The 17,870-nt window shown below is 45.3% G+C and overlaps 1 protein-coding gene across 1 annotated transcript in view; it reads right to left on the reverse strand.

Annotated features, from left to right (window-relative positions):
* Positions 1-7,179: 7,179 nt before the first annotated feature.
* AGTRAP (angiotensin II receptor associated protein) overlaps positions 7,180-17,870 on the reverse strand; it is a 36,076-nt gene continuing 25,385 nt past the window's right edge. The window contains exon 5 of the mRNA XM_082273552.1: positions 7,180-7,597. Within this exon, the coding sequence (XP_082129678.1) occupies positions 7,491-7,597 (107 nt within the window). The 3' untranslated portion in view covers positions 7,180-7,490. The remainder of the gene's footprint in view (positions 7,598-17,870) is intronic.

The raw sequence follows: 17,870 nt of genomic DNA on the forward strand, positions 1-17,870 counted from the left end.
GATCCTGGTGGGATACAGGTTAGGTTCCTCCTTACCCGATCTCGATCCTCAGGATATGGGGTTAAAAGAAAGGCTTCAGATAGTGTAGCACTTTGCACCTGATCACCACTTGAAAAGTCTTTATTGAATTTTACATTTATTTTATTCACATATATTGATCACCACTGGAAAAGACTTATTTATCCATTTATCAATTCCTTGGAACTTTTTATTAATTTTCATGTGTTTAATTGATTTGTATTTTCACTTATACTGTAAAGATACGTTTTCAACATTGTTCACATACATTAAGTTAATTGTTTTTCTGCGGCAAGAGCTGTATATAGCCTAGGCTATTTTTCTATCATCCATTTTAAATCTACAGCTGCTGCCACACAATATATATTTTTATATTTATATCTCACTAATTACACACATTTTTATATTTTTATCTTATATTTAAACAAAACCTTTTCCGAGGCGCGGGGAGATACACTAGTATAGTGTTATCTTTTTTCTATGTTTGTATTGCTGCCTTACCGGTTTCTTTGAAGATATGGAGATAGGACTCCTTTTGGGAAATTTCAGCAAGTTCACTGGATTGGCCTGATAGGAATGTTCTAACCACCAGTCCCCACCGCTGTCACAATACTGCACCAACCCCAAAGAACACAAAAGAGCATAATGAAAAACAAAAGGTGCGCTAGAACTTAAAAAAATTCATATCATGAACAAATATATAACTTTGAATAAGGGTGAAAACATTAGAACACATAAGTGCAATACAACCATGTGAAAGCTCAAAGGAGGATTCAGTGCAAGTGAGTTTTTCACTTTTTTTTTTAATTGTACTGGAAGTACGACAAAAACATCTACTACTCTTTTGGTAAAAAAAATAATAAGGTTCCTCTTGAACGTTCATCCAGTCAGTCTAGATATGCCTCAGTTAATTTCAGTTACAATTTAAAAACAAAAATAATAATAATTAGCTTTCTGAAGTGTAAAGAAAGTTGATTAGGCTCCACTATGTGACATACAATTCACCTTTCAACACGAATAATCAATTGGGTCCCTTGCTGTTCCGTTTCATCACATTCAGCACATTAGCCTAGAAGGAAGGGGTGTAATGAGCGCACATTATGCCGGATCTCTCGGACATTATGACAGCTGCCGGTGAGAAGCAGTCACGAGCGACCTTATTATTTTACCTCCTTATCTGAGACAAGCTGAAATTTCCTCCAGAACAGAACCAGCTCCAGACGAGGCAATTAGCACCCAAGGAACGGCTGAGTAAGGATATGGATTTGTGTGATCGGGGGAGAAAGAGATACTCTGAGCACTCAAAAAAATTGCTAATCAATGTGAAGTTTTTACCAGAAGGCAACATAAAACTCTCATCAAATATTTACACACGAGAAACAAAATATTGCGGCTTCAGATTGGATACTCTGCTTTTCTGCAGCCCGCAATTCAGCAAAATTTCTCAGACTGATCGAAGAAGATAGAGGAGACTACAGAATACAGAACAGCTTAATCACCAAATATTTTCATTTAGACAACTGAAAGAATTTAAAAATAATTGATTTATATGCATATTGGACTAGTACCTAAATGATTCAATCAAAGTCAGAAAAACTTACTTCTTATGATATCCATTTAATGGTATTATCGCATTAAAAGTTACTATTTTCAGCAATACAAGCAATCGCCTGGATGAGTGTTGCAGCCAATCAGATCTGACCTCAGGGATTGTAGATTCAGTGGCTCTTCATAGTTCCAATTCTTAATTAACAAAGCATTGACATCTACAGTACAGTCATATTACAGAGAAATGAGCAATAGCCGATTTTATTTTAAAGATTTTTATTTTCTTCAAATCTTTCTAAAAGGAACCCAGTATATTATATTCTTCTTTACCACAAACAAATACACTTTTATATAATACAAAACAATTCACATTCATTTTTCAAAAGGAGTTGCTGAAAGAATTTATATACACGAGTAAGGCACAGACAAGAAAATTCCTGAGAAAATATAATTTGAAGCAAAAGGCTTAGAGATTGTTGCATAGATTGCTGTTTTGTTAGCTGGAACCATACTGAATGAGAACCCATTGGCCACGGACCGATGACATCACTGAGAAGGCAGCCTATCCATTCACTAGAGATCTGTGACGTCAGTGAGGATGCATCCTATCTATTCACTACAGTTCATTGGCATCACTGAGAATGAAGGCTATCCATTCACTACAAATCAGGGACATCAGTGAGAATGCTGCCTATCCATTCAATAGAGATCAGTGGCATTAGCAGGGTTACAACCTATCCATTCACTACACATCAGGGACAGCACTGAGGATGCAACCTATCCATTCACTACACATCGGTAACAGCACTGAGGATGCAGCCTATCCATTCGCTACACATCGGTGACAGCACTGAGGATGCAGCCTATCTATTCACTACACATCAGTGACAGCACTGAGGATGCAGCTATCCATACACTACAGATCAGCAACATCACTGAGGATGCAGTCTATCCATTCACTACAAAACAGGGACATGAGTAAGGATGCAGCTTATACATCCATTACAGATCAGTGATGATGCAGCATATCTATTCACTACAGATCAGTGACATCACTGAGAATGCCACCTATCCATTCAATAGACAAGTGACATCAGTGGGGTTGCAGCCTATCCAGTCACTACACATTGGTGACATTACTGAGAATGCAGCCTATCCATACACTACAGCAGAATGACATTACTGAGAATGCAGCCTACCCATACACTACAGCAGAATGACATTACTGAGAATGCAGCCTACCCATACACTACAGCAGAATGACATTACTGAGAATGCAGCCTACCCATACACTACAGAAGAATGACATTACTGAGAATGCAGCCTACCCATACACTACAGCAGAATGACATTACTGAGAATGCAGCCTACCCATACACTACAGCAGAATGACATTACTGAGAATGCAGCCTACCCATACACTACAGCAGAATGACATTACTGAAAATGCCACCTATCCATACACTACAGTAGAATGACATTACTGAGAATGCAGCCTACCCATACACTACAACAGAATGACATCACTGAGAATGCAGCCTACCCATACACTACAACAGAATGACATCACTGAGAATGCAGCCTACCCATACACTACAACAGAATGACATCACTGAGAATGCAGCCTATCCATACACTACAGCAGAATGACATCACTGAGAATGCAGCCTACCCATACACTACAGTAGAATGACAACACTGAGAACACAGCCTATTTTCTACAAATCAGGGACATTATTTAGAATGCAGCCTATCCATTCACAACAGATCAGTGACATCACTAAGAATGCTGCCTATCCATTCAATAAAGACAAGCAACATCAGTGGGGATGCAGCCTATCCATTCGCTACCAATCAGTAACATCACTGAGGATGCAGCCTATTCATTAACAGATCAGTGACATCACTGCGGATGCAGCCTATTCATTCACAACAGATCAGTGACATCACTCAGAATACAGCCTATCCATTCACTAAAAGATCAGTGACATCACCGAGAATGCTGCCTATCCATTCACAGCAGATCAGTGACATCACTCAGAATACAGCCTATCCATTCACTAAAAGATCAGTAACATCACCGAGAATGCTGCCTATCCATTCAATACAGATAGGCGACATCAGTGGGGATGTAGCCAATCCATTCATTACACATCAGTGTCTTCACTGAGAACGCAGCCTACCCAAGCACTACAGATCAGCATCACTGATAATACAGTCTATCATTCACTACAGATCGGTTACCTCACTGTAAGGGCAGCCTATCAGATACTGGTACGTTAATGGTTAAAAATACCCACAGATATTTGTATGGGTGGATGTTAACGCACAATAATGCATCAAAACTCCGAGCCAACACGCGCAGGTCTTTAAATCCAACTACACCTTTATAAAATGTTAATAGATCCATAGACTTCTAAATGTGGATTCTCTGCTACTAATGACAAGGAGCTTTGTTTAAAGAACAGCCCAGGGAGGCGAGCTCCTATTTGCGCTGCCTATTAGTCACTGGCCAACAAAAATGTCTTGCTGCATGTGCATAGTAGGCGTTGCAGGAGGTGAAGTCATTGGGATGCTGCTCTGAAAAGGCAGTACTCAGAGTAATGAGATCAGTTTCTACATATCCTTAGTGGGAACCTCGCTGTGACCTATTGTGCAAACAAACATCTGTTGCTTTACATCTACTTCAGTTCTAAAACTCTCTGGAACAAACAAGTGTTAAGACAAAAAATAGCTGCCAACAAGCAAAATGTTTTTAATTACAACAAAACACCTTTCCTAAACCTTGGCCAGTTTCACATAGTAAATAGCACTAGCTGTCCTTCATACCAGCTCCATTATACCTAGAGATAACCATTCACAATGAGAACATTTTATGGTCACAAGAATTTCCATGAATCTTAAAAGGTATCCCTTGGAAAACAAATAAATGAAAAACAACCAGTCTGCAAAAGCAGTGCAATAAAATGTACAGTGCACTTATCCTTTAGGGGCCAACTCACCCTAAAAAATATTTTTCTTTTGGAATGTAGATCCAACCACTAGGAGCCTCACGTATCAATATATTCTTACTAAGAATGGAGGAGTTGGCCTTTAACACTGTCCAGTGGGCACAATCAATACTTCATGGACCTGTATATACACATATTGAACAAGACACAGAATAAAATGCTATTTATGAAGATTAGACTCAAAGCAGGGTATGCAAGAAACGTCAAACAGAAAGGATTGCACTTTGAAGGACAAGCGTACTTTAAGGCCTCGTTCTCATGGGCGTACTTAAGTGTACACCCGAGTGAGGGCCGTGTTTGCCCACAAAGGATGCATAGGTGTTCCATGTATCCTCATGCAGGCAGTCCAATTTACGTCAATTGGGATGCAGCGGCTGCATGGAGCTGCTGCTCCCGATTTGAGAGCCACGCGTTTGCAGCGATTGCGTCCCAACTGACATAAATGAGACACAGACGCACGAACACCTGTGCAGCCAAAATACGGCTCACACATGGGTGCACGCTTAAGTACGCCCATGTGAACAGAGTCTTATACAACTATAAAGGGAAAAAATAGTTAAAGTAATATATAGCCACGGGCTACTGATTGGTTTTATTCTCCATACTGGTTCAGTGTTGCCCACCTATACTGGGAAGCTAAGATCATCCAGGAGGCAGTGTGCATCAGGTTGGCCAGCGGGGAACAATGTCTCCCCTGACACAGACCCAACTTTTTGTTTCACAACTGTATACCAGGATCGGGCATCGGGGATAAAGGGATAAGAATGACAAATGGACCCAACAGCCTAGCCGTTTATAAACTGGAAAAAAACAGGTAACTTTTATATTTAGACTCTGCTCCAAATTTTATTTTACATATATCCGTATGTATGTGATGAGCTTGTAATGCAGGCTTGGCTTCCTATTCAGTGGTGCTGCGCAGTCATTGGGTTTCACTCTTAGTGTAAATCACAGGTGTCAAACACAAGGCCCGCGGGCCAAATACGGCCCCCCCAGGCCATTTCATATGGCCCTCATACCTCTCCTTCAGCTGCGGCACCCCCCTTGTCTCTGCCCCCACCTTGTCTCAGTACTCCGCAGCAGAGAGGACAGAACTCCTTTGCCAGATCCTACACTCTTCTGTGCAGCTGCAGAAAGGCTTGGCATTGCCAACCCCCCCCCCCCTTCCAGCAGTCTGCACTAGAAAGGAGGGCAGAACTCTTCCTACAGATCCTGCCCATCTCTGTGAAGCCGCAACACCACCTTGCCTCTGCCTCCCCTGGTCCCAGCATTCAGCAGACTCTGGAAGCTGACTCCAGCCCTCCTCTGGTTCTCCTCCAGACCCTGCACTTTCTTTTTCCAAAATCCACCCGCATATTCTTCCTGGTAGCAGCACAAGGTAAGGCTATGCATTGTGATGTAAGGAAGGGTGGGTGACTCTTGACATCTCATGTAAGGGGGGCGTGGTGTGCTCTGGACATCTAATCTTACAGATATAACAGGCCCTTTGAGGGCAACCATAATGCCGATGCGGCCCACAATGAAATTGAGTTTGACACCCCTGGTGTAAATCTATATCCTGCACTGACTGCATGAAAACAAACAGACTCTTTATAAGGCTAAGTGAGCACTACTGAACAGGGATGCTCAAGCTCATACCATGATAGACATATGGAGTCAAGAGGGCATTAATGAAATACAACACTCCAAAATGTGGAACCACGAGAGGTTTTAAAAATGCGAATATCCCTTTTAGCAGATCTAAAAGTCGGGAGACGAAGGTAGACTTTCCAATTGTGTGACCACTGCGATTGGCTGTCACAGCAGTCACATGATCAGAAGCTTCCAATCGCAAGTATGCATTGGGAACTACCCATGACAGCTTAGCTACTGCACTGAGAACTTGCAGCGAGCACGCTCTCAGAACAGAAAAGCGGTTCCCCCATGGACGCATGTGTGCGGTGGCTCGGCATTAAAGCCCACCCAGCAGCCACATATATGCATACGAACAGCTTAACAATTTTCAGCTAAGTTCTCAAAACACATATACACTGAAAATATGCTTCGGCTTCCCTTAAAGCCCAACTGAACTTTTAGTTCAATCAGCTTACCACATTCCAGGTGCATCCAAACAGAAGTTGTTTAAAGTTTTACAGTTCATTTTTGCCTCCACAGCCTGAGCAGAAAAGTCCATACTCTGCCAGCATGCTGTAGAGAACGACTCTTGCTGCCTGTATGGAAGCAGTGGTCTCTCTGCAGAGGTCCAACTCAGAGCTAGAGCTTTCCATTCAGAAGGGAACAAGAGCTTTGTTGATTGGAGAAATATAGCTCTGACTCAGCAGGGAGTCTGCAGAGTGGCCGATGCTTCCACACAGAGAGCAAGGGCTCTTTTCTGCAGCATGCTGGTAGAGGACAGGCTTCTCAACTCAAGCTTTGGCTGCTTTCTTTAGGAAAACAAACTAAGACTTTGCCTACCTTTTGCTTAGAAGGAGCTGGAATATGTTTAACAGATTTAAACTGAATCATTAGGACTTTAAATAATTTCAGTCCCACAAGGAAAAAAAAAAAATCAGTAAACTTCCCTTTAAATATAATTTGGTCTTAAATAAAGAAAATCATATATATATTTTTTTAATATAACAGTATGTCAAAGTGAAGGCAGTTATATAGCACACACTGGAGGTAATCACATTTAAGGGGGTATTGCAGCATATCTGATTAGCTGTACATAGACCTGTACACACACACACACACACACACACACACACACACACATTTCCCTGCTGACTTAGTAACACACAAGTCTGTCAGGGAGACAATTGCCTCGCAGTAGCTCCGTGACCTTTATAGAAGGCACTTTCACCACCTCTGACCACCCACGAGTGTCCTCCTCTTTCTTGTGTGGAGATGACAGGTGGGCGCGCATTTCCACCCTTAGTACCGGGAGGGCATCTTGTTGTCCTGGTCGGCAGGTCCTTCTGTGTGTTCGATAGTCTGGTATGTACTTCGATCTCGTGACCCAGAAATAAACCCAGAGGACACTGGACAAAGACAATAAAAAAAAATTTAAATTTGTGGCACAGATTACAAATTATTCACATTTGTTAACAAGGATATACAGTAAAGGACTGTAGTCACTACAGCAAAAGCCCAGGATGGTCCAGCATTCCTGGCAGGGGAGCGAAGTGTTTAACCAGTTGTGGACACTGCATGTGCTACACAAAAAAAAGTCCTTGAGGTAAACAGCCCCCCCCCCCCCTGCTGCTTTCCCCTGGCACTTGCCAGCAATTTCTGGCTGATTTAATCAGAAAATGGACCATCTGACACAGTGTTTATAAACACTGTGCAAAGTTTTGCAGAAGGGTGCCAGTGACAGCTGCTAGAGTAAGTGAGCCCTAATGTTTTTGTGTCTGCTCTGTTTTTTTCATTGACGATCAAAGGAATCAATCTGTATACGGTATAATGTTAAAGAAAGCTGACAAGTAAAAAAATTAATCTCTAACCCCCTAGTTTCCCCTAATCATCGCTAATGCTCTTTTCCCCCCTCTTCCTTTAAACCTTAAGTTTAGTGAACATTTTTCAAATCAGCACCAGGGTCAGTGTTTACAACGAATGAAAAGTGTCTCTCTAACTGGTGGCTGCTATGCTCATTGAAAACTTAATTACTCCCCACCCCCACCCAGATATCCCCATAGCTATCATCTTCCAGTGCTGCAGGGGTTACCACGAGTGTCTGGACTTGTCACAGACACTTTATACAATTCGCTGCCCTTTTTTCTATGGAGTGCATGTCAACCCCGCAGAACTACTTACTGCATAGGAGCATTAAATAAGACCCCAACAATAACTGGCCATTAATCACATCATTTCACTAAGCTCAAATAACAAGATTTTTGATTTACCGCAAAATCCTTTTCATGGACCTCATTACGTGACACCGGGTAGAAGTCATTTTGAGAGATTGGGAGGTCCAAAAGCACTCCAACTGAGGGTTTGGCAACACAACAAAATGCTATCAGGCCCACAAACAAAAGCCTAGTACACACGCAACGAATTTCCGCCGGTCGTCCGTCTTTTGTCCAAGTTGTGTTTTGTTGGTTGGAATGTGCCTAGACTGCACACGAATTTTCCCGCATGACAAAATTCTATTTCAGAAGTGATGTCATGTGTTGGTTTGCTTTCTTTGTATTCTTTCTTCTCTGAGCATGCCCAGTCTTGCTCATAAGATTTTTCCCAGTCGAAATCTGTACTGACTGCACGAAAATCGGACGTGTTTTGACGGAGGACAAAAATTTTATAGCCTGCACACCAGAATTTTTTCGGCCGAAAAGTCGGAGTCGGTAGCATCATACTAACAAGCCGAAAATCGTCGGACGAACATTCCCGGCCGAATTTCGACTCGTGTGTACGGGGCTTAACTCAGGTAAGAGAAGGAGCTCAATAAAGCTTACAGTTCCACCAGAAGAACCTTCCAACTGAAGCTGCCATCAGATTTGGCCTGAAAATCGACCTGGAGAAACATGTCTGATGCCAAAAAGCTCACGAAACACTAACCGATCTAATAGAGTGCACTTTTAACAGGAAAGGGGAGAACTTGTCTTTGGGTTTATATGCTTGAATGATGAGTCCAACTAGAGATGGTGGAATGGGAAACAGGCTTGTCACTCACAGGGACTCTTACGAATGACAAAAAGTCAGTCTAAAAGTACAGCACATACCACATCTAGGTGATAGAAGGAAATCTATTTGGGGTGCCTTGGCGCAGAACAGCAAAACATCCTGGTTAGGATGAAAGGATGAAACCGCCTTGGGAAGGAGAGGCCTGAGTGGCCTCAAGATAACCTCATATCTGTGTAGAACAAGAAAAAGTTCTTTACAGGTTAAGGCTGCCAACTCTGAAATTCACATTGCAGAGGTGATGGCAAAGCAACTTTGTGAGTTAGAATAGCCAGAGCAATATCTTTGAAAGGTTTTAAGAGCAGTTCCTGAAGGGCTGACAGAACCAGGTTAAGAACCCATGACATCACTGGGGAATGGACAAGAGGGACAAAGTGAGTGACACCCTGTACAAAAGCTCAAAATGAGAGGCAAGTGGTCCCTGAAAGAGAATTGCCAGAGCTGAAAGTTAACCCTTGATTCCAAATGTTGATCCAGGACAAGACGACAGGATTCGTCCCAGGGTATTTCCTGAAATGGAAGCTCCTTAGTTTGCATCATAAGAAATATGCTTTCCAGGTGTGGTCAGTTTACTTCCTAGCTTTGAGAAGTGTATGGATAACAGATTAGGTTAAGCCTCGTACACACGCAACGAATTTCCGCTGACCGGTCGTCCGTCTTTTGTCCAGAGTGGTGTCTGTTGGTTGGAATGTGCTCTAGACTGCACACAAATTTTCCCGTACGACAGAATTCTACTTCAGAAGTGATGTCATGTGTTAGATTGCTTTCTATGTGTTCTTTCTCTCTGAGCATGCCTAGTCTTGCTCATAAGATTTTTCCCCATCAAAATCTGTACTAATGAGACGAAAATCGGACGTGTTTTGATGGTCGACAAAAATGATATAGCCTGCACACCAAGATTTTTTCGGCCGAAAAGTCGGAGTCGGTTGTCGGAAGCACCATACTAACAAGCCGAAAATCGGCAGATCGGTCGTCGGACGAAATTTCCCGGCCGAATTTCTTCTCGTGTGTACGGGGCTTAAGGCTCTGTCCTTTAGAACCTAGGCTTCAACAGCCAGACTGTTTGAGCCAGCAATTGAGATTGACGGGTGATAAACTGGTCCTTGGGATGGAAGATGCAGGCAGTTTGGTAAAGCCTACCCAAAGAGCAGGAGTCTGATTAGGTTTCCTGAACCACATTATCCTGAGTCAGTTCAATGCGAGGAGTATAACCAGAATGCTGTCCCCTAGAACCTGTGGAATAAGAGGAGTTTGGTGTTTTAGAGGAGGAAAGGTGTGGATGACGCTGAACTGATCCCACAGCATCACTAGAGTATCCACTAATACAGCTAGAAGATCTCTGGATCTAGAGACAAACTTGCTCAGTTTGTTGTTGAGCCTGGAAGCCAGGTGGTCCATGTCCAGTGATCCCCACCTGCAACAGAAGTTTTGAAACATCTCCAGGTATAGAGACCATTCTCGGGTCTAGACATTTTTGGCTGAGGAAATCTGCCTGACAATTTTCCAAGCCTAAAATGTGTATGTTGGACAGAGCTGGAATGTGGAACTCTGCCCATGCCAGAATCTTAGCGTCTCTTTGAGCTGCAAGACTTCTGGATCCTCTCTACTGGTGGTTGCAAGCCACAGTCATGGCATTTTCCAACAGAATCCTGGTCATTGGGCCAACCTGGTCTTGGGCTTCAGGCGTATGTGAATGTTCAGAGAATTTGCCTGCTTGTCCAACCTAGCCAGAATGTTGAGTTGCAACAATCTGGAGTGGAATTGGGTATATAAAACTGCCTTGAAGGAAACGACCATCAAGCCCAAAACCCTCATGCAAATGTGGAGGGTAGGATGGCAGATTGAGAGAGTTTTTCCTGCAGAAGAAACCCCTTGAACAGAGCAGTATCCAGATGGAGGCCCAAATACTCCCAGTGGCTCAGTTTCAGCACTGAATTGAGGAGGAATGTTCTGAGTGAGCCAATATGGATCAAAATTTTCCCATAAACTCAGACACAGTTGCAGAAAAGGTCTCCCTGGTCAATACAGAGAGCTCCAAGTCAGACTGCACATACCAGACAGTCTTCAGCCCTCCTGCATAGCATATTTTCAAGGAAGTCTTCAGGGACAAGATTCCACCAGACAGGTGTATCACAGCTCTGGACCTGTAAATTGCTTTGCAGGTAAGTCACTAATTAAACACAGTGTCTGAAGGATGCCACAGCAGAGCCTGGTACCCACAAGTCACATTACAGGCCAGACCCATGCTTTGCTCACAGAGGGGTTCAGGTACCACCTCTATGGCTATCCCGAGGATCAGCAAATTCAGAAATCTGTAAATTGAGCACGTCTAGCTCCTCAACAACCGGAGACTCTTGATTAACAAAAAAGCATTTTATCAAGATTCCAAGTAAAGGAACTGGTTTCTTCTCACTGAAGAGTGACGACATCTGTGACGGATCTTTGTACCCCAGCTGGGCACATCCGCTGAAAATGTGTCTCCTGTCCTCCAAACGCACCCACAGCCTGCGGAGAAGCCATATCCAGCCCGTAACCCCTCAATCACGAGACAATCCACACAGGTGTTGAGGGTTAAACATGCAGAGCTTAAACTGTTTATTACATTCCAAGACAACAGTTACACACAGCTAAGGGGCACTCCCCTTAGCCCTGCAGGGGGGGGGGATGAGACAAGGACCAACCAACAACCAATGAGAACTGAACATTTGTACATTTGAAACTGCAAGTCTTAATACACACCCCCTGCGGAGAGATGTCTCCAGCCCAGCTCAGGCTATTGTCTGTATCATGAATCCACACACTTAGACACAGAAACAGGAGGGGGGGGGGGGGATGGGTTGTAACATTACATTACATTAACTCAATGCCATGAGTCAGTTGTTCAGAGGATGAATAAAGGGAAAATAAAATGCAATGTCCCAAACTCATAAGAAAATGACACAAAGGGGTTTACAATCCAGGGACAGGGTGATCCGTCACCCATAGTGACGGCTAGTACCGTCACATCTCTTCCCCCCAAAGGTAGACTAATCCAGGTACTAGACCTCCAACTGGTCTGTGCCTGAATTAGTCGGGTAACAAATCCCAAAAAGAGTCAATGTCTGTTTGCCTGGATAATTCGTCGGCGTTGCTTCCCAGGGCAGTAGTGGATGGTAAAGTCAAAAGGCTGCAGTGCCAAACTCCAGTATCTTCTGGCCCATAGTCTGTCGGTAGGAGGCTTGCGCACAGTCCCCTCCAAAACACACAGTGACAGTGAGTTCTGTCACATTTCTCCCCTTTTAAAAACAGACTAACGAGGTTCCTGACCCTCAACTGGTCTGGACCTGCGTTAGTCACAAACTTCCACCCCAGGCAACCAGGAAAAGTAAAACAACGACTCTGGCGCTGGGGAGCAACACCGCACATAGGGTCTCCCATGAATAAAAACAGCCGCTGCAGAGTGGGAACAGCTGTCTGCACTCCTCTGATCTGGGGCAGGGTTGCAGATATTGGGGGGAGCTGAATAATTCTCTGCCCTGATGCCAGCGCTTCCTCTGGTAGGGAATGTAGGCTGGTAGGGCTATGCATTTGGGGAGAAAAAGGTACTTGCTTTTCTCCTGGTGTAGTTACGAGCCGCTGAGAAGGTATCTTGCAGGGACTGTCTCCCGGATTCTTCATCTCTGGTTCTGATGCTGGGCAGAGACCATCAGCGCTCTGTCCTGTAGCCAGCGCTTCTGCTGGGGGGATGAACACTGGGGTAGTGTCCAATTGTTGGGGAGGGAGAATTGCTTCCTCTACTCCCGGTGGGGATATCTGCTGTTGGGAAAACAGCTCACACAGATCCTCTCTCAGACTCTCCGGATCCAACTCTTTTTCTGATGCTGGGCAGATGCCAGGGGCACTCTGCCCTGTAGCCAGCACTTCTGCTGGGGCGATAAACACTGGGGTAGTGTCCAAGTGCTGGGGAAACGGCTCACTGAGGTCACCCCTCGGACTCCCTGGATCTACCTCTGAGGGTGGGCAGAGGCCAGCGGCACTCTGCCCCGTAGCCAGCGCTTCTGCTGGGGGGATAAACACTGGGGTAGTGTCCAAGTGCTGGGGAAACGGCTCACTGAGGTCACCCCTCGGACTCCCTGGATCTACCTCTGAGGGTGGGCAGAGGCCAGTGGCACTCTGCCCCGTAGCCAGCGCTTCTGCTGGGGGGATAACCACTGGGGTAGTGTCCAAGTGCTGGGGAAACGGCTCACTGAGGTCACCCCTCGGACTCCCTGGATCTACCTCTGAGGGTGGGCAGAGGCCAGCGGCACTCTGCCCCGTAGCCAGCGCTTCTGCTTGGGGGATGAACATTGGGGTAGTGTCCAATTGTTGGGGAGGGAGAATTGCTTCCTCTACTCCCGGTGGGGGTATCTGCTGTTGGGAAAACAGCTCACGCAGATCCTCTCTCAGACTCTCCGGATCCAACTCTTTTCCTGCTGCTGGGCAGATGCCAGGGGCACTCTGCCCTGTAGCCAATGCTTCTGCTGGGGCACCAGATGAGATACTCTGGACTTGCTGCTGATCACCATTTCCCAGCCTTCCAGCGCCTGTCTCAACTCCCCCTTCTGAGACCTTCATGCTATCAGCTTGTCTCGCTGCCTGGTGGACCTCCGGTGCGTTCCGGCATTCTAGCGCTCGCAGTGCCCTCTGTATCATCGCTGCTTCTTCCATTGCAGTTAGTACGGGAAAACGCAGGGTCACCCCTGGCCCCATTTGCTTCTCATCTTCGTGACTGTCTGCTATTTCTCTCGGACAGTCCCAGGCAACGGGAGCCATGCCAGGCTGCTGATCACCGTCAAACAGCCGCTTGTAGGCAATCTCGAGCTCCCATTCCTGCTCAACCAGGAACTCCAATTCCTCCAGGTCACACGCCTCGTCGGGGAGGTCCAGCACCTCATCTCGGAAATCCAGAATGTGTTCCAGCCGCCACTCCTCATCGCTCCCAAAGTCTGGGTCTCCGTACATTTTTTGATGGAGCAGCCCCACGCCGCCATAGCCAACGCCTTCTGTTGGGCTGCCATCTGCTGTACCTGGCCACAGTTGAGCCGCGAACCACCGGAGGGCTCTGTAGCTGGCGTCCAGCCTCATTTCCTCCTGGACCAATCTTCCGAGCTCCGTCTTCCCTTCATCTCGCGGTCGTTCCCTCAGGAACACCTCTCGCGCACGGTACTGCTTCCGGTACATCTCTGTGGAGGAGGGAAGGATCTTCCCCTGATGGTGCCACTCGTGGCTTAGCGCCTCATGCCAGAGTTGCCGGCGGATCACATCCTCCCAGCCGAGCCTGGTGTGCTCTGTCGCTGGTCCCCGATGGTGCTTCCGCATGCCTTGCAGCCTCCTCCCGAACTCCGCTCTCATGCTGGCTGGTCCCCGTATCTCTCCTCGGCAGCTGCCCAGATCTTGAATCCTGGTGGTGGTTTGGATGTCCTGGACTGCAGGAGACATCCCACCGCTGCCAACCAATGTAACGGATCTTTGTACCCCAGCTGGGCACATCCGCTGAAAATGTGTCTCCTGTCCTCCAAACGCACCCACAGCCTGCGGAGAAGCCATATCCAGCCCGTAACCCCTCAATCACGAGACAATCCACACAGGTGTTGAGGGTTAAACATGCAGAGCTTAAACTGTTTATTACATTCCAAGACAACAGTTACACACAGCTAAGGGGCACTCCCCTTAGCCCTGCAGGGGGGGGGATGAGACAAGGACCAACCAACAACCAATGAGAACTGAACATTTGTACATTTGAAACTGCAAGTCTTAATACACACCCCCTGCGGAGAGATGTCTCCAGCCCAGCTCAGGCTATTGTCTGTATCATGAATCCACACACTTAGACACAGAAACAGGAGGGGGGGGGGGGGATGGGTTGTAACATTACATTACATTAACTCAATGCCATGAGTCAGTTGTTCAGAGGATGAATAAAGGGAAAATAAAATGCAATGTCCCAAACTCATAAGAAAATGACACAAAGGGGTTTACAATCCAGGGACAGGGTGATCCGTCACCCATAGTGACGGCTAGTACCGTCACATCATCCATTCACCTAGGAAGCTAGAAAAAAACTGGGACATGATGGGGCTATACCTCGCTACCCAACAGCTTTGTTTGCTAGTGTCCAATCTCCTGTAGGCAGTAACAAAACCCAGTGTCTCAGAATTACTTCAACCTGTGTCCCTTATCAAAAACTATTTTTTTTTTCTCTTATTTAGTGGTCACATGATGTAGCCCACATACCTCCAACACCTCACTGACCGATAATGGGGCAGAGTTTAGTTGACAAAGTTCTGAGCCCAAGCATTATATTAAAGAACACATCCTTTTAGATGTGCATGCTCCTCCCTTCTGGGTGCTGCAGACTTTACCTGTGCAGCCTGCTGATCATTTGCCTAATTACATGCCATCAGACCTGCCTCTAGAACAGATTGCACAGCTAATGTCTGCAATACCCAGTTACCAACTGGGAGGAAATGCACTTCTGAAAGGATGTCAGGAATGTGTTCTTTTATCTAACTCCCAGGCTCAAAACAAAGAACAGCTTCTTTCCAGGAGAACACTGGAGCAGGTCCAGTGAGACTGGCAATGCTGATGATAGAGACTTGGCTGAAATAGCATTGCCATTTTGAATAGGAAAATAGAAGAAAATGATGAGATCAACCAAGTATTTACTATCCAGGAATATAGTAATGAAATTAATGTTCAAGCACACAATAAAAGCAATTCATTTTAGTATCAATGACATAACAATTTTGGAGATTTATCTTCACTTTAAGTCATATTTGGGAATCTTTTATAAGATGCCAGTGTTTTCAGAGGGTGTAATTACAAGCAGCAGGATCAGAGGACAGGGATTGAGCAATCATGTTCTGTGCTGTAGTGGCAGACATGAATATTTCAGCGCACAGTAAATAAAGGTCAGTCAGCCTTGTAGGAAGTGATGACAGACTGACAAAGAACCCCGCACAGCCCTGTTCAGTAAATCAAAGTGACTTAACTACACTCAGCCCATCCAATGGTTAACCTCAACACTCCACACTGATATAGAACACATAGAAGCAGTATAAAGTGATACTAAAGACATGTTTTTTTAGTTAAAAATAACAAAGGTTATACTTACCTCCTCTGTGCAGTGGCTTTGCACAGAGAAGCCCAGACCCTCCTCTTCTCGGGTCCCTCTTCGGTGCTCCTGGCCCCTCCCTCCTGTTGAGTGCCCCCCCCAAAGAAAGCAGCTTGCTATGGGGGCACCAGAGCCCAGCCACAGCTCCCTATGTCCATTCCGACACAGATAATGGCCCACAGCCTCCCCTTTCTCTCCTCATTGGCTGACTGATTTTGATTGACAGCAGCAGGAGCCAATGGTGCCATGCTGTTGTCTCAGCCAATGAGGAGGGGAGTACCGGACAGCCGAGTCTCTCATGCAACATCACTGGATCTAGATGGACCTCAGGTAAGTGTTAGAGGGGCTGCTGCACACTAAAGGCTTTTTATCTTAATGCTTAGAATGAATTAAGATAAAAAAAACCTTCTGACTTTACAACTTTTTTTACAACCTTTAAACAAAAATTCATAACAGCAAAATCAGTGCATGAATAACACACAGCAAACAAAGAGCCGAGAGAAAGGGGAGATGTGTGCAGAGAAAGAAAGGAAAGATGGCAGACAAAGGAAAGAGAAGAGTCCCCCAGCGCTGCAGAGGCTTTCAGAAGAGGAGAGTTAGACAGAGAAAGGAGCAGAGTCCTCCAGCAGAGCAGAACATTTCAGGAGAGGAGAGTTAGAGAAAGGAGTAAAGTCCTCTAGTAGATTAGAACATTTCAGGAGAGGAGAGTTAGACAGAGAAAGGAGCAGAGTCCTCTAGCAGAGCAGAACATTTCAGGAGAGGAGAGTTAGACAGAGAAAGGAGCAGAGTCCTCTAGCAGATTAGAACATTTCAGGAGAAGAGAGTTAGAGAAAGGAACTGAGTCCTCTAGCAGATTAGAACATTTCAGGAGAGGAGAGTTACAGAAAGGAGCAGAGCCCTCTAGCAGAGCAGAACATTTCAGGAGAGGAGAGTTAAGTAGCTCATAGATGAATCATTTTTGTTCAACCAGCGTGTTGAATGAAAAAAAAATAATAATAATGTGACTTGATTCCCCCATCCACACATTCAATGTGGATGGGAGAATCCTCCCTCTGAGCTATTGTATTCTGACAGCAAGGAGATTTCCCACCATCAGAATACACTGATCAGCACTGCCGGCTATAGACTACAGCACTGATTGAGTGGCAAAACCCGACAGGGCAAATGTACCCAAGACGATCGGTAGATCAACCTCGCTACAACTACCCTGCCCATACATGGATCGAAATTTCCAACCATGTATGACCGGCTTTAGTTAGAGGAAGGAGCAGAGTCCTCCAGCAGTGCAGAGTATTTCAGGAGAGGAGAGTTAGATAGAGAAAGGAGCAGAGTCCTCCAGCAATGCAGAGTATTTAAGGAGAGGCAAGTTCACTTAGAGGAAGGAGCAGAGTCCTGCAGCAATGCAGAGTGTTTCAGGAGAGGAGAGTTAGATAGAAGGAGGAGTAGAGTCCTCTAGCAGTGCAGAGTATTTCAGGAGAGGAGAGTTAGATAGAGAAAGGAGCGGA

This window comes from Pelophylax lessonae (genome assembly GCF_965119305.1).
Source record: "Pelophylax lessonae genome assembly, chromosome: 12".
In the NCBI taxonomy this organism is placed as follows: domain Eukaryota; kingdom Metazoa; phylum Chordata; class Amphibia; order Anura; family Ranidae; genus Pelophylax; species Pelophylax lessonae.